A 20,856-nucleotide genomic window follows, 5' to 3' on the forward strand; every position below is an offset into this window, starting at 1 on the left:
GTTGAGGTATGAGGTTGGGTCCTGCCCCCGGGAGAAGCGCTAACTTAGCGTCAGCGGTGGCGTACCAGCGCCCCATCGCGGCCCCCCCGCACGCTCAGCATTTTCAGATGGCCCCAGAAATTTAGTCCCTGGCTTTCCCCGGCCTGCTAGGCTGCAATTTCAATAGCCCCGCCCCCGGCGCGGGTATGCCAAAAATTGAGCCCCCTGCTTTTCCGGCCTACTAGGCCGCAATTTGAATAGCGCCGCCCTTGCTATTGCCGCCGCCCCCCTTCTCTTGGCGCCTCTTGCTCCTAACGAGACGTGCAATTTTAACCTCGGGAGCCATGTCTGTTACCTCTGCTGCAGTTAACCCCCTTGCAGGAGCAGCCGAATACCGGGCGACGCCACAGGGCCACCGCTTTTCCTCCCGGGGGGACATAACACCGGACCAGGGGAAGCTGCATCTGCCCTCAGATTAAAGCTTAACCACTTCCCGACACATTCTCTGCAGCCAGACTCTGCCGTTAACTCTTTCTGGAGCGCTATGCATCTCTCGAACAAGACTATACGGGCTGTTAAGAAATACACCGCGTTAACAGTGTGTACCACTTGCAAGGCTGCCCTACCCAGTGCACAATCTAATCAGTTATGCACGGACCGCACGGCCTGCGCCCCGACCTGCGCTCCCAACGCCCCTCGCAGCGACTGCTGACGGGCTTCCTGCGCCTGGTACCCCTGAGTCGCCTGTGCCCTGTCACGGTCGGTGGAGACCTCTGACCCAGGCTATTCTACCTCCGGAAGGACTATTTAAGTCAGGAGACATACTCGTCCAAGGGATGGTCAGGTCTCTGAAAAAGCGGACCCATGGTGCGTTCACTAGTCACGTTCGCGCTTCAGCATCAGCAACTCCTGACGCTCGCCTCTCCTGAGGTTCACAGCGAGCATGCCTCTGAATTCGTATCTGACGCGTCAGCCCCTCAGAATCCCCCAACTGATCGAGTCGCTTGATTCTCTTATAGAATCAGTCAACAGGATTCTGTAGTTGGACGAGGAAATTATTCCCGCTCCAACACTCCATCTCATTTATGGAACAAGCGTGTGCGCTGTTATTTACCAGCGTCCAGTAAAATAGGGATTGGCCACATAAGTGGCTCACTGGGCAAAAGTATACTCTGGCCAAATACTACAGACCTATTGAAGGATTGATTACAGTTCCCTCCGGTGAACCTTCCTGTACCGCGTCTTGCGTCTACAACGCTCCTATCTGTTTTCTGAGGGTGTCTGTCAGAAACCCCTCTGATCGTCAAAATTGACTGCCGTTCAATATTTGGAAGCTTCAGGAGCGTGTTTTTTTTTCTCCATCCTTGGTGGCAGTTTTAGGTCACCAAGGCAATGGCCGCTTGGGCAGAAGTCCTGATTATTTCATTCCAGGGCACCAATCTTCTCTGCAGGCAACCACTGTCGCCAGCCAGATGATTCACGCAGCGGTCTTTGTAGTAGACTGTTATGAATGAGTCACCGGAGGAGGAGGAAACAAAAATACAAGCTAAGTCCAGAAAACCGGAGAGGCTGGTTGCTTTCGGATTGCAGACCCCTGATCCTATTTACCACAGCTAACAGTAGCCGGGGGGGATTTCCTACGGTGCCCTAGACCCCTCGTCACAGCCGGAGACCTACATAAGCCTAAAGAAGGAAAGGGGAAATCTAAACTACCCCAAAGCAATAGACAGCCCCCAACATGTATTGTCGGTGAAAAACAGATGAAAACACAAACACAGACAGGCTGAGCAAACAATGGGGCCCAACTAACTAGATGGGACAGGACAGAAAAGATGCTGGCTGCAATCCGCAAAAACCCTACAAAAATGTCCCAACCGTCTGATAGGGAAAAAGGCCCTGAAGTCGCTAGACTTCAAAATCACTGTCAGCACTCGGGTATATTCTGAAAACAGCAAACAGATCAACTGATCAGAGACAAAAATGGAATTCAGCCAGTACCAACCAGGACTGGCTGAATACAAACACTAAGGAAACCAGACAAAATCTCATGGAATAATAGCAGGGCAAAAACTTCGCTTTTAGTAGACAGGAACTAAAACTGGATGCCAGAGCTCAGAGCAGAAAGGATCACCAGCAAACCCTGCAGGGCGTCGGCTACCTTATATCCACTCACAAATTCCAGATGTCCAATCACACTCCGCCTGTTCAAATAACAGGTTCTTCCCATCCCCATCAATTTCACTACCTCTCTTCACCAGCAGAGGGCATTCATCAGACATCAAAGGTGAAGGGGAAAATGAACTCACAACAGTAGACGCTTCTCTTGATACCGCCAATTGCGCGGCTCAATCGGCCGCTAATGTGATCTCCATTAGAAGAGCCCCAGGGCTCCGTGGCTGGTGGGCGCATGCTACATCGAAAAGATCGTTAACTTCTCCCCCCCCCCCCCCCCTTTGAAAAGGGTTGTCCTTTGAAGAGAGACTAGACCGGCTCATTTCTGATTTTACCAGGGCGGAGAGTCAATTCCTTCCTCAGCAAAAGGGCTGTTTTGCAACCAACAGCCGACACGTTTTCGATCTTCTCACATCATACGGACCTAACCGTTCTTGGAAACCCAGGCCTAGGGATTCTAGGGACATCAAGGACGCTTACCTTCACGTTCCGATCTGCCCGTCCCTTCAGGAGTTCCTGCGTTTTGCAACTCATGAGAAACACTTCCAGTTCTTGGCTTGTCCTTCGGACTCGCCACCGCTCCCAGGGTTTTTACCAAGGTCAAGGCGGCTGTCATGGCCATTCTTCACTCTCCAAGAGTGGTAGTGTTACCGTATCTGGACGACCTGCTCATCAACAGTCCGTCCCTTCCAGCCCGTGAGGAATCTGTGGATAACCGTAGATACTTTCTCGCCTAAGGTGGAAGACTGAAAGGTCTTTCCTAGGACCGGCTCGCACTTCCCGCAAGTTCACCACCCTCCCTCAGGAGAGACCCAAGCCTTACAACAAGCAGCGTGGTCTCTTTTTCGACTAGTTTCTCACTCCATCCGTTTCACCATGAGAGTTCTCGGAAGGATGGTGACAGAGATGGAAGCAGTTCCGTTTTCCACCGTTTCACCTCCGTCCTTTACAACATGCTTTGCTGTTAGCTTGGAACGAGAACCCTTTCTCCCCGGATCGTCGGATTCCTCTGTCCCTGCGGGACAGGCAAGCCCTCAGGTGGTGGACACTGAGGTCCTCCCTGAATCAAGGGAGGTCTTTACCCCCTCTAAGATGGTTGGTAGTAACCACTGGCACAAGTCTCCTCAGCTGGGGTGCGGTCTCTCGTCGCCACACGGCACAGGGTCATTGGTCTGCCCGAGAGTCACGTCTCCCTATTAACATTTGGTGACACGAACAATACATTAGCTCTACGGAGTGTTCACCTCACTCCATCGGGTCTCAATCCGACAACGCCACGGTTGTAGCGTATATCAACCACCAGGGAGGAACCCGGAACAGGATGGCCATGCACGAAGTTAGTTAGTTAGGAAGAGTCTTGAGGAGATCATTTGCATATTCCCAGTGCCTTCTGGGATAAGTGAAGAGTCTCCGCGAGCTCAACGATCACTGGGTTTTGGCCGTTGCAGCTGAAAAGAGGAAATCGGAGAAACCGCGCGCCGAATTTTGGCTCATCTTTCATCTTTTTAAGAAATCTCAAGATGGAAGAGGCCAGGAGCCATTTTGTGATCTGCATTTCTTGCTACATGTTCACAGATTTACCAGTGGAAAAGCCAAACTTCACATGCCACAAATGCAAGCTTGTGACCCTGTTGGAGGAAAAGTTGCAAAATCTCGAAGAGAGGTTAGCTACGTTGAAGATCATTAAGGAAGGTGAAGAGTTCTTGGACAGAGCAGAATTATGTCTTCATGTTACAGAAAGAGAAGAAATTCGAAGTGCACCTGAAGAAACAGAGGATTGGAGACATGTGACCCAGAGAAGCAGGAGGATCAGGAGGCAGTCAGCACCCATACTGCTCAGAAACCTGTACCAGGCTCTCACGCAGGAAAACGATGAAGAAATACATCAGGATAAGACTTTGCCAACAAACAGCAACCTTGTACGCCTTCAGAGTCCTCCTGGATGGAGAAAGAAAAATGTTGTGAAGAAGAAACGGAGAGTGGTGGTCATGGGGGATTCCCTGTTGAGAGGAACAGAGGCCGCTATCTGCAGACCGGATATAACTTCAAGAGAAATGTGCTGTCTTCCAGGTGCAAAAATTAAAGATGTGTCTGACAGGATATCAGGACTCTTCAGACCTACAGATGACTACCCATTCCTGCTACTACATGTGGGGACAAATGACACCGCAAGAAACGACCTGGAAACCATCTGCAGAGACTTTGAAGACTTAGGCAAGAAAGTGAAAGAACTGGGAGCGCAGGTGGTCTTCTCTTCCATCCTCCCAGTGGATGGCCATGGAACAAGGAGGTGGAATAAGATTCTGCAGGTGAACAACTGGCTACGTCGATGGTGCCGTCAGCAACGATTTGGATTTCTGGATCACGGAGTGAACTACTTATACGATGGACTACTTGCTAGAGATGGGGTGCACCTTACGAAGACTGGAAAGCAGGTATTTGGAAGTCGCCTTGCTACACTTGTAAGGAGAGCTTTAAACTAGAACAACATGGGAAGGGAAGCAAAAGACCAGAAAAAGCCATACACCTGACAAATGCTACTGAGAACTCTGCTATTAGAAGTGGAAAGGAAGAACAAAGACGAAAGAATCTAATTAAAAAAAATATTGGAGAAAGAGAAACCAATCACAAACTAAAATGTTTCTATACTAATGCACAAAGCATGGGCAACAAACAAGGAGAATTGGAACTACTAACACAGGAACAGAAATATGATGTCATTGGAATCACTGAAACTTGGTGGGACAATACACATGATTGGAATACAAGACTAGAAGGATGCAACTTATTTGCAAGAAACAGACTTGATAAACGAGGAGGGGGTGTCGCATTGTATGTTAGAAATGCGTATATCTGCACAGAGATTGAAGCTTCAGAGACTGGGAGTTCTGTGGAAACTGTTTGGGTAAGAATACAAGGACAGAACAATGGAAAGGACACCATTGTAGGCATTTACTACAGGCCGCCTGTGCAAGCTGAAGATATGGATGAACTCTTTATGCATCAAATGGCCAAGTTCTCCAAAAAATATGACATAGTTGTCATGGGAGATTTCAACTATCCAGACATTTGTTGGGAATCTCTCTCAGGCAAAACTAACAGGTCAAGGAAATTCTTATCCTCTCTTGCTGACAACTTTATCTTCCAAAAGGTAAAGGAGAAAACAAGGGAAACTGCTACCTTGGATCTAATCCTTATAAACAGGGAGGAAATGGTTGAGGAGGTAAAAGTGGCTGGGACCCTAGGAGGTAGCGACCATGCTATTTTAGAATTTTGGATAACTAGAGGCGGAAGACCTGTGAAGACTCAGACGTCAAGGTTAGATTTCAGAAAGGCAGATTTTAAGGGATTCAGACAGAGAATTGGAGGGATCCAATGGCTGGATATCCTTAAAGACAAAAATGTCCAGGAAGGATGGGAAATCTTGAAAAATGAAATTCTCAAAGCACAGTTGTTAACAATTCCGAAAAGAGGGAAGAATAGGAAGCATTTAAGGAAACCAGGATGGATGAACACAGAACTTAAGCACATGCTAAAAAGGAAGCAAAAAATGTTTATAAAATGGAAAGAAGGAGGCATATCTAAAGAAGAATATAATGCTGTCTGCAGAACCTGCAAGGCACAAATCAGATTATCTAAAGCTGAAAATGAATTGAGGCTTGCAAGAGATGTCAAAAGCAATAATAAAGGATTTTGGGGATATGTCAAAAGTAAAAGAAAAGTCAAAGATGCTATAGGATTTTTACAGGATGAAAATGATGAAATGGTAAGACAGGATGTTGAGAAGGCTGAACTTTTAAATTCCTATTTTGCATCTGTTTTCTCTCAGAAAGGAAATGTAACATCAACTGTTATTCACTGTCCTATTAAGGGAATAGAAGAATCCAGGATATCTATAAACAGAAAGATAGTGAGGAAACACTTAGCTAACCTAAATGTATTCAAGTCTCCAGGTCCAGATGAATTACACCCCAGAGTACTGAAGGAGATAGCAGAAGAAATTTTTGAACCCCTCTCCATAATCTTTGAAAATTATTGGAGAACAGGAGAAGTGCCAGAAGACTGGAGAAGAGCAAATGTTGTTCCTATCTTCAAAAAGGGGAAGAAGGTGGACCCAGGCAACTATAGGCCGGTGAGTCTGACTTCTATACCAGGAAAGATCTTTGAACAAATTATTAAACAACATGTATGTCAATACCTGGATAAGAATGAAGTGATTAAACAGAGTCAGCATGGGTTTGTAACTAATAAGTCATGTCAGACTAATTTAATTTCCTTCTATGATGGTATTACTGATTGGGTGGATCAAGGAAATGCTGTAGATATAGTATATCTTGACTTCAGCAAAGCATTTGACAAAGTCTCTCATACAATCCTTATTGAAAAAATGACTAAGTATGGAATGGACAAGGCAACTGTTAGGTGGATTCATAACTGGCTTAGTGATCGGACCCAAAGAGTGGTCGTAAATGGCTGCACATCCAGTTGGAAGAATGTCTCAAGTGGGGTACCACAGGGCTCTGTCCTGGGCCCTGTATTGTTCAACATCTTTATCAACGATTTAGATGAAGGAATTGAGGGTAAACTGATTAAATTTGCTGATGACACAAAGCTAGGAGGGATAGCTAATACTAGAGAAGAGAGAGAGAGGATTCAAAAAGATTTAAATAAACTGGAGAAGTGGGCAGCAACTAACAGAATGGTTTTTAACAGGGAGAAATGCAAAGTACTACATCTGGGCAATAAAAATGAAAAAAGCATATATAGAATGGGAGGAATAGGGCTAAGTGACAGCACATGTGAAAAAGACTTGGGTATACTAATAGATCACAGACTGAATATGAGTCAACAGTGTGATGCAGCAGCAAAAAAGGCAAATGCAATTCTAGGATGTATTAACAGAAGCATACAGTCTAGATCACGTGAAGTAATTATTTCCCTCTACTCCTCTTTGGTCAGACCTCATCTGGAATATTGTGTCCAATTTTGGGCACCACATTTTAAAAAAGACATCAACAAACTGGAGCAAGTTCAGAAAAGAGCGACCAGAATGGTGACCGGTCTGCAAACCCTGTCTTATGAGGAAAGGTTGCAGGATTTGGGAATGTTTAGTTTGCAAAAGAGAAGACTGAGAGGAGACTTTAATAGCTGTCTACAAATATCTAAAGGGCTGTCACATTGTAGAAGGATCAACTTTATTCTCATTTGCACAAGGAAAGACTAGAAGCAATGGGATGAAGCTGAATGGGAGGAGACACAGATTAGATATTAGAAAAAACTTTTTGACAGAGTGATCAATGAGTGGAACAGGCTGCCACGAGAAGTGGTGAGTTCTCCTTCAATGGAAGTCTTCAAACAGAGGCTGGACAGACATCTAACTGGGATGATTTAACGAATCCTGCTTTGAGCAGGGGGTTGGACCAGATGGCCCAGGAGGTCCCTTCCAACTCTACGATTCTATGATTCTATGGGGCAGAGACCAACCATTCGACCATCTCAGCAAGCCACATCCTGGGCTTGGAAAATTGGGAGGCAGATTTTCTCAGTCACCAAGGCATTGCCTCGGGGAAGTGATCTCTTCATCTGGAAATCTTTCACTCATGGCCTCAAGACTGAACAAGGTTCCTCGGTTCGTTTCCCGATCGTGCGATCCATGCGCCATCGGAGCGAACGCTTAGTTCTGCCATGGCACTGTTTCCGGCTCGTGTACATCTCCCCCCTTCCCTTGCTTCCGAGGGTCATCAAGATCATCAGAGCTGAGGGAGTACCAGTGATCCTAGTGTTGCACCAGATTGGCCGTGCCGAGCATGGTATGCAGAACTAATACAACTGGTCGCAGACGTCCCCTGGCAACTTTCAGATCGTATAGACCTACTCTCGCAGGGCCCGATTTACCACCAGAGCTCCGAGGCCCGGTCTTTGACGGCGTGGCCGTTGAATCCTGGTTTTTAACTCAGACTGGGTTCTCTCACGTCGTGATCTCCACCATGATTGGTGCTAGGAAGCCTGTGGTCTTGCGCATATATCACCGCATCTGGACAACCTTCTTTTTCGTGGGCAAGGTTCATGGTCAATCACCTCTGGTGTTTTCCATTCTGGCCATATTGGAATCCCTTCAATCTCTATTTCGATCAGGCCTCGTGCTTTGCTTGCTCAAAGGCAAAATTTCGGCCTTGTCGGTGCTTTCCCAATTTACCGCCAGGATTCAAGTCAAGACGTTCATTCAAAGAGTTTTCCATGAGTGGCCTTATACAAGGCCACTCATGGGGCCTTAACCTGGTTCTCGGGGCCTTCCTTTTCGGACTGCTGCAGGACGTGCCACTGTCTGTCCTCTCTTGGAAGGTAGTCTTTCTAGTGACAACTACATCAATCAGACGAGTTTCGGAATTGTCAGTCCTGTCCTGCCGTTCTCCTTTTCTGCATTTTCATCAGGAAAAGGTAGTTCGCAGGATGTCCCCGTCCTTCCTGCCCAAGGTCCTCTCCTCTTTCCATCTCAACGAGGAATTTGTTTTGCCTTCCTTTTTGTTCCGGCGCCAGTCCATCGCATCGAGAAGGCCCTCCACACCCTGGATGTGGTTAGGGCGCTGAAACGGTACACCTCGCGGATGATTCCATTCCACAAGTCAGATGCCCTGTTCATGCTCCCAGAGGGGCATAGGAAAGGGCTAGTCGCGTCATAAGCAACGCTAACAAGGTAGATTCGAATGCGATTCAGGAATCCTACCGTGTCAGGAACGCGCCTGTCCCAGCTGGGATTAAGGCGCACTCTACCCGGTCAGTGGGTGCCTCTTCGCCCATTCGGCACCATGCCTCGGCAGACCAGTTCTGAAAGGCTGCGACTTTGTCCAGTCTGCAAACTTTTTTTACAAGAAATGACGAAATTCATTCTCAGGCCTCTCCGAGGCTGCGACTTGGTCCAGTTTGCCTACCTTTACAAACATTGCCTAATTCATTCTCAGGCTTCTGCGGATGCAGCTCTCGGTAGACGCAGCCTGCAATTGGCAGTACTACGGGTTAACTCAGTGGTACATGGGGTATTAGCAGAAGTCCCACTCAGAGACTGCTTTAGGACATCCCACGGTCTTTGTCCCCAATGAGGTGTAGGAGAAATGGGGATTTTTGTGTACTCACCGTAAAATCCTTTTCTCCGAGCCAATCATTGGGGGACACAGCACCCACCCTGTTTGGCCTATTGGCTCACTGTAGCATTTTTAGGTTTTGACAGTTATTATTGTCATTCGTTTAATACTCCTACTGCTTTTTTCACCGGACTGGGGAATTCCCAGCCATCGAGAGGGTGTATACTGCAGGGGAGGAGTTCACTTTTTTCTGTGTTTACTTAGTGTCCTCTGTTATGGATGAGTCACCGAAGGAGGAAAAAACAAAAATGGCTATCGGATTGCAGACCCCTGAACCTATCCACAACAACTAGCAGTAGCCGTGGGGGGTTCCTACGGTGCCCTAGACCCCTCGATCACAGCCGGAGAACTAAATTAGCCTAAAGACAGAAAGGGGAAATCTAAACTGCCCCAGAGCAGACCCCAAAGCAATAGGCAGCTCCCAACATATAATGACTGTGAAGCAAGATGAAAAAACACTAACACAGATGGGTTGAGCAAATGATGGGGCCCAAGCTAACTAAATAGGACAGAATAGAAAAGCTGCTGTCTGCAATCCGCAAAAACCCTATCCAAAAATGAACCAACAGACTGATAGGAAAAACAGGCCCTGAAGTCGCTAGGCTTCAAAAAGACTATATCAGCACTCAGGTATATTCTGAAGACAGAGCCAGAGATCAACAGATCAGAGACAAAACTGGGATTCAGCTCACCCCTGGCCGGGGATGGCTGAACTCCAAAAAACAAGGCAAACAAAACCAGAACTAAAGTGTACAAAAGGCAGAGCAAAACTTAGCTTTGAGAAGTAGAAATCAGACTGGTCTCCAAGAATCCAGCAGGAAAATCACCGGCAAGGCAGCAGGGCATCGGCTGCCTTATATCCAGTCATCAGTTCCTGTGACCCAGTCATCATCTACCTGCTCAGCTGTTTGGTAATCTGCCTCACTACCTTCCTTCGCCAGAAGAGGGAGTTCATCAGACCTCACTGGTGAAGGGAAAAAAACTCACAACAGTCCTCCTAGTGGCAAGCAGCATAACACCCACAGTCTCTGTCCCCCCCAATGATTGACTCGGAGAAAAGGATTTTACGGTGAGTACACACAAATCCCCTATTTCTAGCAACATATACAAGCATGTTTAGGTCTGGTGTAAGGTTTTTATATATTATTTGGCAGGCTCTATGCTCACCCTTATCCTACACATGCTGGTATATAACCTGCTTGACTTAAATCATATGTTTGTAGGTTTTTGAGCTAGTGACAGTTTGCTTCTTTCCAGTTGAAGTTGGATTTCTCCTCTCCCAACACAAAAAAGAAGCTTTTAGAAGAGGAAAAATCCGTTGACTTCGTTTTCATCCCTCCTGAAACTAAAGAGCGGGTACTAACTGAACATCAGAAAGAAGTTCTCCGTACAAAAAGGTTTGTGGCTTGTATGATGTTGGTATCCCGATGCATAAGACCTCAAAGGGGTCAAAGACATCAGTTAATGACATTTTTTTGAGAAAACTTTTTGAAGGGTAACCATACTTGTAAGTAACTTTTCCAAACAATCTAACCTGTGACTACAGATGTGTCCATTATGTCCTGCTTTTTTGCCAGTTTTCCCCTATTCACGCCATATTAAAATTAGCAATTCACTGAGCTAGAGACTAGCTGTTATGGTCTTCCATACACACATGAGGTATTCATGTTCCATTCCTTACAAGGCACACAGACCAAAGCAGCAGCATGGACGACGTAATGCAGCAGTGCCGAGCTGTGTAGATATGAATCCAGCTCTGGGATGAGAAGAATTTTTAAAAAGCTCTGCACAATCTTTGTGTGTGTCGCACTACAGGTTTCCTCACCCAGGTCTTCCTCTCTCCATAGAGTATAGCAGGAGGAGTAATCATATAATCCCTTTAAAAATATGAAACTTTAATAAATTGAGCTAAAAAACACCCCCTAGTGCAATAACACAATTAAAAAACTCTATACAATAATAACCTACGATAGCCCTACACTAGCCTGCTATCCCTTCCTGACAGTGGAGGTTGGCACCCTAAAAGATACGATTTGGCGCCCCCACTCCGTGGCGGCTGTCCCAGACTCGCCCTAAATGACCCTTATAAACTACAGGTGACCTCTCTATCTGGACACCTTACATCCATGAATTGGCTGGTTCCTTATTGTGCCTCCTGATGAACCGTGTGGACGGGGAAATGCGTCGAGGCTGGAAGCTAAGTTTGGGTTAACCCCCAGCTGTTTCTATAAATTTTTTTGTTTGGCAATAGGTATCATCCATTGCCTTCTATGGCAACCAATATGGATATAATTCTGATGTTCCTTTATTGAACCACGCTATTTTTTTTTTTTTACCTCTTGTCTGTGCTTCTCTGATTTTACTGCAGAGTTTTTTTTGGCTTTATTTGATAATGCATATGGAATCTGTTTTCTGTGGTCTATTAATACCCAAAAAGACAAGACTTGCTATTATCGGTTATACAAGAGGTTTCTCTGTTTTCTCTGTTTACATGTAGTAGCCTGTCTTTTATACATTGTACATTAATAGCCTGTGTATTATATTAAGCACTATCTTTCATCTCTTATTTGCTTGTTGTTTTCCCACCTGTAGTTTTATAAGGGTCATTTAGGGCGAGTCTGGGACAGCCGCCACGGAGTGGGGGCGCCAAATCATATCTTTTAGGGTGCCAACCTCCACTGTCAAGAAGGGATAGCAGGCTAGTGTAGGGCTATCGTAGGTTATTATTGTATATAGGTTAATTGTGTTATTGCACTAGGGGGGTGTTTTTTACCTCAACTTATTAAAGTTTCATATTTTTTAAAGAGATTATATGATTGCACTTTTGATATTTCTTCCCTGGTCCTGTGGACATTTTTTTTGTATAGCAGGAGGAGTAACTTGATGCCTCACTGTTCTGGCAGTCCATTTTGTCTGAGCAAGATGCAGATGAGCTTTATTGATTGAGTTCAGGGTGGAGGGGAAAGTGAAGACATGGCTCATAAATGGAGGTAGAAGCAGAATTCTTTGAGACATACTGCAAAGTTTGCATAAAGCGGTAACACCTGCAGATTTAAAGTTTGGAAGTACAGATCCCAAAGTTTTCTCACAATGAGTTTTACTTTGAGCTTTATACCAACTCCCTTTTTTGTAGGGTTGACATTCCCACCATGTACAACAATCTGGATGCATCTCAAGACACAACCTTGTTCACGCAGTATACACAAAGCCAGGAATCCTCGCTGTGAGTCTTCATACTTTCTTTTACATTCTTTTACTTGGATGACTTTATGCATTTGTTAAGCTGAGCTTGTATTTCTTTTCACCTTAGAGAGAAACCAGACGTTTTGGGCAACCCGAAAGAATCAGTTTCTGATGCAAAGGTAGGTTTTCCTTTATCTGCAAGCACCCTAAGAACGGTACTCTTAATGTCCCATCGAAATAAAGCCGGGTCTGTGCATGAGTAGAATTCGGCCTCCTCTTTATCCGGCTGTTCCATAAAGACTGAATGGAGTGGCCACCAATGTATTCTAATAGGGCATTTCAGAGCCCCAGATATTTGGGAATCCTTGCAGGTGAACGCTCAGGGATCCATGACTTATCACCTAACTCTTAATTATAAGCAAAATGTGTAGTTCTCACTTACTTTGTAATAGTCATTACTTGTGTAAAAAAAGAAAAAAAGTTATCAGATAATAGGAAACAGCCCGTATTGTACAGTTATTTGTGACATTTTACTCTGTGCAGGAAGTAAAAGCTGAGGAAATGAAGAGATCTGAAGCGGCAACTGAGGAAGAGACAACTGCAGGAGAAGGAGTAGATGTTGAGATGTTGGAGGATGACAAAACCGTTAATGATTCTACAAATGAGGCTCAGAATCCATCCAATATAAGCAATGGTTCTGCCTCTTCAGATATGGTTTCAGGCACTCCTCCCCCAGCACTGAGCAGAAGACAATCCTTCATCACGCTAGAAAAATTTGATAGTCCAGGAAATCGTAGTCTTAGCCCCTTGGCAAACAAAAAGTTTGTAAAGTCAAAAGAAGTTATTTTGGTTCCAGATAGCCAAGAAGCTGCTGATACAACTAAAAATGAAAACTGTGAAGAGTTAGAGAAGAATAAAAAAATGTCACAAACTCCAGCAACAAAACCAAACCATAAGGACGTTACGAAATCCGCCTCTAAGAGAGAAACGAGAGCATCACGTGCTGCTGAAATTTCTGAAAGTCAAATTTCTTCATTGGAAGACGATAACCAGAAGTCTAGTAAGGCGGCTGTGAATGTCAACAGTAAGCTGGAAGAAAGTGACATTGTGCCAGATTCTCAACCTTCACAGATGGATGAAAAAGCCGAGGAGCCTAATAAAGGAAAAACATTAGCATCTATCAAAGTAGACACCAAGGAAAACACTCCGCCAGATGCCGAAGACAAAGCCCAAAATAAAGGGCACCCTCAGAAAACACCTACAAATCAGATAACCTTAAGACGTTCTTCCCGGAGGCATTCGGAAATACTAGATGCTGTGAAAAATGAGAATGAATCAGAAAATCGAACCCAAACGAAAGAAGAGCCAGAAATGGCCATAAAGACGCCGACAGCACAAGAAACGGCTAAGAGGCAAGAGAGTGACCTTCTTGTGAAAATGGAGGTTGAGGACGACTGGAACATTTCTAGGACTCCTGAAGATGATGATAGTAGTGACAAAATAACTAGTAATTTTCATAAAGATGAGGAACTTCCAGATTCTAATTCTAGCAAGGAAAGTCAAGAAAAAACTAACGTTGGACCCCGATATAAAACAAGACGATCTTTACAACTTGTACCTCCTGTGGAGAATTTGGAGTCCGATCTTTCGGAAACTCAGGAAGGCTCTGTTAAAAGAAAGCGAAGGGGCAGACCACGAAGCATCGAAAGATCCAATAAGGATGAATTATCTCAAATCGAGAGAGAAATAACTTTGAAACCCCATGATGAACTCTCCAGTGTCCGAGACGGTGATGATAAAACATACACATTAGTCTCAGATTATTCTGCGTCATCTTTGAAGTTGGAGCCAGACGGGCACACTCAGCTGAAGTCTGAGTTAAGTTCAGCAGAGTGCTGCAAAACCTACGAAATTTCAAAAAATGCTACTGAGGTTAGTGATGGTGACATGGAAAGCTTAATCACAGAGCCAACGGCAGGAGACTTCTCAACCGTAGTCTCTGACGTTTTTCAAAGCTCGCAGAGTTACCTCCAAATGATTAATTGTTCCCATAAAAGAAGTCAGAGGGTTAGAAAGTCTAAGAATTGTGACTGTTGTTTTGAGTCGTTAACTAAAGACTTAAAATCTGGGGAACCTGAAGAAAATAATCAGAAGATGCACATGTCGACGTCCATGCAATTTAATGATACCTTCTGCGGGCCGTGCGCTATTAGCACACCACTAGCAAATGAGCAAGTTTTCTTCAAGTCTGCTGCTGAGATCACATCTGAAACAGAATCAGAACAAGAGCAGACCATCGCTCCTTTAAATGACAGCACCGCCGAGACACAAGAAATAACGCAAGTTTTTGTCCCACCAAAGAATGTTGAAGGCAGCGAGATTCCATCTGAAATCAGTGTTAATGAAACCATGGTGGCAGGAAGTCCAAAGGAAGTCAAGGCTGAGTCTATGGTTTTGGTAAAGACAAGTGTGGAAAACAAAGATGAGGATAAGAAAATAGAAGTCCTTGGGATTACTCAAGAGACCACTGGCTACAAAACCTTTGATATAGAGGTAAATGACGAGCCTACAAGTAGCATGGCTGATGAAAATCCCGAGGAGGACCTTGAAAATGGTCAGGCTATAATAGTAGATGAGGGGGATAAGGAAATAAATGTTGAAACAGTCTTAAATGGCATTGAAGATGTTGTTGAAGACCAAACCATTCCTGTAGATGAGACTGGCGTAGTTACTGAAAATACTGATTTTCATGAAGAGATGGAAGAGCCCGTGGAAACTGTCTGTGATAGTGGTGTGATCCAGCTAGATGTGATGCCTGATGAGAAACTTGATGAAACTGTGGCCCTAAAAACGACTGAGAACATGGTATTCGAAGATTTAGTTGAAGGATGTGCCAACATTGATTCTCCACCAAAAGCCAAAGGATTGACCTCTATGGTACTGGCTAACGATAGCCCAAGTGGAAGTTTCTGTTGGTCTCCATCTGCGTCTCCTTCTACAAGTATTTTAAAGAAAGGGCTGAAGAGGCTGCAGGAAATTGAATCACCATCTCCTATCAACAAGGTAACTTGCATTGCTTGTTTTCAGACTGTTCCTGACGTCCTTGGGTTTTGCCGTGCCCTGTTGTATCTAAAATCAAGGGAGCCCATCTTAGCCTTATGTGGGGTTTTGGCCGGGTTTGGACATTCCTTAAGTCTTAATCAGAGGTGGGTTTCATAATGGTGAATTTCAGAGAACAAGGATTGATGTAACGTTCTAAAACTTCCATACCTATTTTCTTGCAGATACGGAGAGTATCTTTTGCCGATCCAATATATCAGGAAGAGCTGGCGGATGATATTGACCGACGAAGCCCTGTTGTAAGGAATACGTCCTCTCCAGCGTCAAGAAGCCTAAAACTTTCAACTGGTAATCAACCAAAGGTTAGAGCAGTTTCAGTACTTTTTTCAGTGATTTACAGATGTATCGGGTTTTATTTTTTATGTTTCAGCCCAGTGCTCCCTCAAGGTGTGATCAGCTGGCGTCATATTGCAATATTTTGCTGTCATTTTTGCAGATTGATGTGTACACAGGTCATGTTTTTAAGCATCTGCTCATACACGGGTCAGCAATTTTCCTTCCCTAAACTAGGAAACAGCCTGCAGCAATGATGTGTTGAACTTTCTATAAAGGGAGGGGTTATGATCTGTGACTAAAGCATGTACACGGCCCAACACAGATTTTTCTTCCACTTATCCCCCCATGGTACACAAAACCATGAAAACGAGCCTCCGTTACACTTTTTATTTCTTGCTGTTTATGCCACCTATTTTTCCCATACAGATTATCACCACTCCCACCAAGGGCTTTGTGTCTCCTGGGTCCAGGGTGCTTGGATTTAAAAGCTCAAAGAAGAGTTTGGTGAGTAGTGAATATCTCTGCTTTTACCTACTGATATGAAATTGCATCGCACTTTTATGACTACCTTTTAACAATGGATATAAGATTTTCTACTGAATATTTTTTTTTATTGAAGAGCAACTTTGGAAAAGGTTCATAGTAGTGGATTACACCCTGAAGGATTTCTAGTTGTTCAACCAACATCGGCTAGTCTACTTCATGCCCGTTATGTGGCAAATTCACACACTTTAGGTGAAAGATGCATGAAAAATCCATGGCAACTCAATTAGTTTATGCCATGTAAACATATTCCTATAAAGCAGGTTACTATCTATAAAATCTTACATGCCATTTTGAACATTTCATTAACGTCGATGGACACATGGGACAGATTAACTTCTCTAGCGCTTCAATGGGGGACACCGGAAACTATGCGTGTATGGTACTGCCACTACGAGGCTGACTATAGCACTAACTTTCACTCTGATCTTCATTTCTTTGTTCTTATTCAAGATCCCCTGATTTACCCTTTGCAACCTGCTAAGTTTCTGATTCCCTCCCCCTTTTTTGTGTGATTGTCTCTCCTTGTAATATAGGCTGGCTATGGGCTATGTGTTGCTAGGGAACTGATGTCTTTGTTTCCTCATATCAACACAGCTTCTATCCTGCTCTTATTTCATCTCCATTTGTTTTTTTTCTTTGCTGTAAAAATGTACATATACTGTATAGCTATGCTCCTTTCATTCATTCATGCATTGTGGTAATTGTATAGGTCCCTGGGATATGGTCTTTATTTTCCTTTTTTTTTTTTTTTTTTTTTTTTTTGCGTTGTTGACTCGTTCTATTGACTAGCTAGATCTCTTATTTTAGATTTCAGAAATGACAAAGGAATCCATGCCTTCTCCCAAAGAGAGCGTTTACCCAGCTCTGATGAACTGCACAACACCTGTAGATGTCATATTGCCCCAGATTACTTCCAACATGTGGTAAGTTGTAGTTTGAGGGGTTGTCCGGTGCAAATTAATAGGTTTGCAGTGACTGCAGATTTAACATTGGGGGATTCGCCTGTTTCTGAGCTAGTACTGGACGGTATGTTCCTCCTGGCCAGGGCCTGTCTAGTGGGCATGGTCTTGGTCCATACACTTGCATCGAGTGAGGCTGTGCCCTGTCTAGTGATGTGGCAGACTAGAGGGCATGACCTCGCTCCATACAAGTATATGGAAGCAAGGCCACGCCCTTTGGCGGGAGTAAGTATAACGCTATACAAACCCTCCAGTACCCGGTGAATCCTTGCAGCTCAGTGCGTGCTCTGGGGGGATTCATAACTGCATCACACAGTGACTGCAGACTTGTTGATTTTGACTGGACAATATCTCTAAGATTGAGCCCCCCAGGAATATGCTTATAAAACCTCTCCAGCCTCTAGCACCCGCTGAGCAGACTCAGAGGCTGAATGATGGAACAAGGAGCTGCAGGTTTCCTGCTCCATCACTGCATTCACTGGTGTCTGCACCCTAAGGAAGAAAGTGGATGACTGGCAAGTGGCGGTCGCATGCTGCAGGATGCCACTGTATTCAGCCCTTTGGCTGTACCATTTGGTGGGCTGCAGCGGAGCAACCAAAAAGCTGCATGTAGTCCATGGGCCCCACTTTTTCCCATCTCTGCTCTATACTGTTATTGGTCTCAGACTGCATTGTCCTTTTCTGTATGTAAGTAGGAAAAGTCTTGAATTACTGCAGCGCTTTATCTAATTCTGGTTGATTAATGGGAGGTAAACTTTAATTTTTGGACAGCCAGGTTGCAAGTATAAACTTTTTTTTTTTTTTTTTTTTTTTTTTTTTTTTATTTATTTATTTTTTTAAGCCAATTTGGTAGCTAATTAAGCCCTGTGATCACTGCAGCATCCGCTCTGAATGTGTCTGTCCACTCTCCAGATCGTGAAAACGGGTTTGAGACTGCTAGTGAGATGTTGAATATGTACTGGACTCAGCTGGAGTTACTTGTAAACATCTACTTTATTTTTTTTTCTGAAGGGCAAGAGGTGTAGGACAACTGATTCGTGCTAAAAACATTAAAACAATCGGCGACCTTAGTACTCTAACCCCATGTGAAATAAAAACTCTGCCAATCCGATCTCCAAAGATTTCTACAGTCAAGAAAGCCCTGCGAACCTACCATGAGCAGCAGGTAAGGGTTTATACAGGGCGTGAGTAGGAAGGCTGGTTTGTCGTATCCTGAACCTGAATAAACTCACCTCTGTATTTTTTTTATTTATTTTTTTAGACCAAGTCTAAAGGTTTTGATGAATTTGCTGCTCTCGAGGAAGCAGAGAAAGCTCTTAACTGTGTCGATGAAAAATCTGCACCTGCTGATGATGAAGAGAAGGCTGAGACGGGTATTTATTTTATTTATATAGCTCCATTAATTCCACTGCGCTTTACAGATGTTAGCACTGTCCCCATTGGGGCTCACTATCTTAAATTCCCTATCAAAGAGACTTCTCTATTATGTGCCAGATGTACGGAGTTCAGACTGACTGGCTCCTCCGTGCTCTCCAGTCCTGGGGAAATTTACAGCTCCCGGCGTGTCATGACCACTGCAGACTATCATACCCTTTTCATATAAGGGGCCATATTGGTTTTGACTGGTTTTCGAGCAAACCTTGAGGTTGCATCTTTAGATGCCTCCGCAGTAGCTAATCACAGGCCTTAGTGGTCTTGTAACCAAAAAAGGGTCGTTTTCTCTTCCTGTCACGGCAGTGATCTATGCTGTGATCTGCACTGGCAGGAAGGGCTAAGTTTATCCTTCCATTTGCATGCCATGGAAAAATTGACAATCCTTTTAAGCATTGTTGCCAAATGTAGACCTCTCATTGATTAGTGTTTGTTTTTTTGTTTTGGTTTTTTTTACTAATTCACTATTTGTGCTTCTCACCATCCTAGAATTACCAGAGGCTTCGGCTACAGCACCTGTTCTCGAGGCATCAGCCACTCCAGATATTTTGGCCCAGATCAATGCTCTTTCGCTACTTTTTACTCCAGAAGAGTTGGGGAAGTATTCGGGAAGCCAGCTATTCGAGATGCAGGACAAACTTGGCATGATCTCAAACTGTGTTCTCCGACATCTCCAGTGCCGGTGGAGGTCTCCCCCTCACGATGGTTCTTGTTAAGCCTCCGGTGTGAAGCCTTTCTTGTTACAGGACGTATTTTTTCCTATTTCTGGAGATATTTTTAAATGAAACTGAATAGGATTTCTTTTTACGAACTTGAGTGCAGTCCCTTCACCTTAGACTTTTTGCTGCTATATACATAGTACTTTACGTACCACCAGGTGTCCACTTATCTTTTTTAACAAAGGGTCTGTCTATAGATTGTACCAGCCATTTATATATTTGGTTAAATTTTGTATTTGCTTGGGCCCCAAAAATGTCTGCCTCCTCTTAAGTGTGAAGCAAAATATTTTGAAACCTGAAGTTTTTTGGTTTTTTCCCCCTGCAATGAGCCCAATATTGTATGTCTGCTCTCAACAGGTAATATGTAATGAATTCACTGCTTCATCATCACTTTTTTTTTTTTGTCACCTCCATGTTAAAAGGCAGTTTTGATTACATACCTCAAACCAAGAGCAGTATTGTTATTTTTGGGTATTGTCGCCTCAGGGAATAGGAGAGATTATAAACTCCTGTTCATATGGGGAGAGAGAGAGAGTGTGCTTAAATTGCCTCGTCAACTGTTTATTTTTTTTATTTTGCATTTTTGTTTTCCAATGCAAGAAATTTATAAGGAAAAAAAATAACTTTGACCAATATTCTAGACTTGCACAAAAAAATGGTAGATTTTATTTTAATGCAGGTTCTTTGCAGAGATCTGCATAAAACATTGTGAGTTTCCCTAAGTGTCCAATCTGAAAGTGCAGAGTTTTCAAGGGGGGGGGTGTTTAAAACCTACCATTAACACCTACTTGAGCTTGTAGGGAAGGAGTTCGGTCAGGTCGATGTAGTTTCCCTTTGCACGTATTATTGTTCAATTTCAGCCACTTTGTTTGACTTTTCTTGTGTCATCTCCACCATATCCGTTCTTTACAGACTTCTCCTTATACAGATCCTCGTGTCATTTTGTATATTCTGTATATAGCACTGACTGCAGACTGATCTTTCTGGTTGTACATATAATTTAAGTCAGTTCCTCCAGGCTTCTTAAAGTCATTTGCCGCTTTGTTCCCTTTTTAGAACTTATATGTAATATTAATGAACTATTAAAGTACTTTTTTTCATGTTTAATGCGACTGGTTAATGGATGAAAGAGATCAACTTATAGTCATACTTCTACGAGTCAGAGATCATCACTGACTGGTTTTGGGGAAACTGATGCTGCGAGGGTTTGAGAAGGGGAAGATACTCCATGTTCTGAGGACATTGCACCTTTCCAATTCATTAAAAAAAAAAAACACCCAGTCGGTGATGGCCGATCACTAGCACGCACTATGTAATCATTTAGCTTCCTAC

At 44.0% G+C, this 20,856-nt stretch overlaps 1 protein-coding gene across 3 annotated transcripts in view; it reads left to right on the plus strand.

Annotated features, from left to right (window-relative positions):
* RIF1 (replication timing regulatory factor 1) overlaps positions 1 to 20,631 on the plus strand; it is a 66,281-nt gene extending 45,650 nt beyond the window's left edge. For all 3 annotated transcript variants that reach the window (XM_073545608.1, XM_073545610.1, XM_073545609.1), the window contains exons 27-36: positions 10,548 to 10,687; positions 12,424 to 12,513; positions 12,601 to 12,652; positions 13,017 to 15,536; positions 15,758 to 15,895; positions 16,296 to 16,373; positions 17,223 to 17,338; positions 18,386 to 18,539; positions 18,636 to 18,747; positions 19,295 to 20,631. In XM_073545608.1, coding sequence (XP_073401709.1) covers positions 10,548 to 10,687; positions 12,424 to 12,513; positions 12,601 to 12,652; positions 13,017 to 15,536; positions 15,758 to 15,895; positions 16,296 to 16,373; positions 17,223 to 17,338; positions 18,386 to 18,539; positions 18,636 to 18,747; positions 19,295 to 19,521 — 3,627 coding nt within the window. In that variant the 3' untranslated portion in view covers positions 19,522 to 20,631. The remainder of the gene's footprint in view (positions 1 to 10,547; positions 10,688 to 12,423; positions 12,514 to 12,600; positions 12,653 to 13,016; positions 15,537 to 15,757; positions 15,896 to 16,295; positions 16,374 to 17,222; positions 17,339 to 18,385; positions 18,540 to 18,635; positions 18,748 to 19,294) is intronic.
* Positions 20,632 to 20,856: the final 225 nt, after the last annotated feature.

This window comes from Dendrobates tinctorius, unplaced genomic scaffold (genome assembly GCF_039654945.1).
Source record: "Dendrobates tinctorius isolate UK_male_01 unplaced genomic scaffold, ASM3965494v1 ptg000143l, whole genome shotgun sequence".
NCBI lineage: Eukaryota > Metazoa > Chordata > Amphibia > Anura > Dendrobatidae > Dendrobates > Dendrobates tinctorius.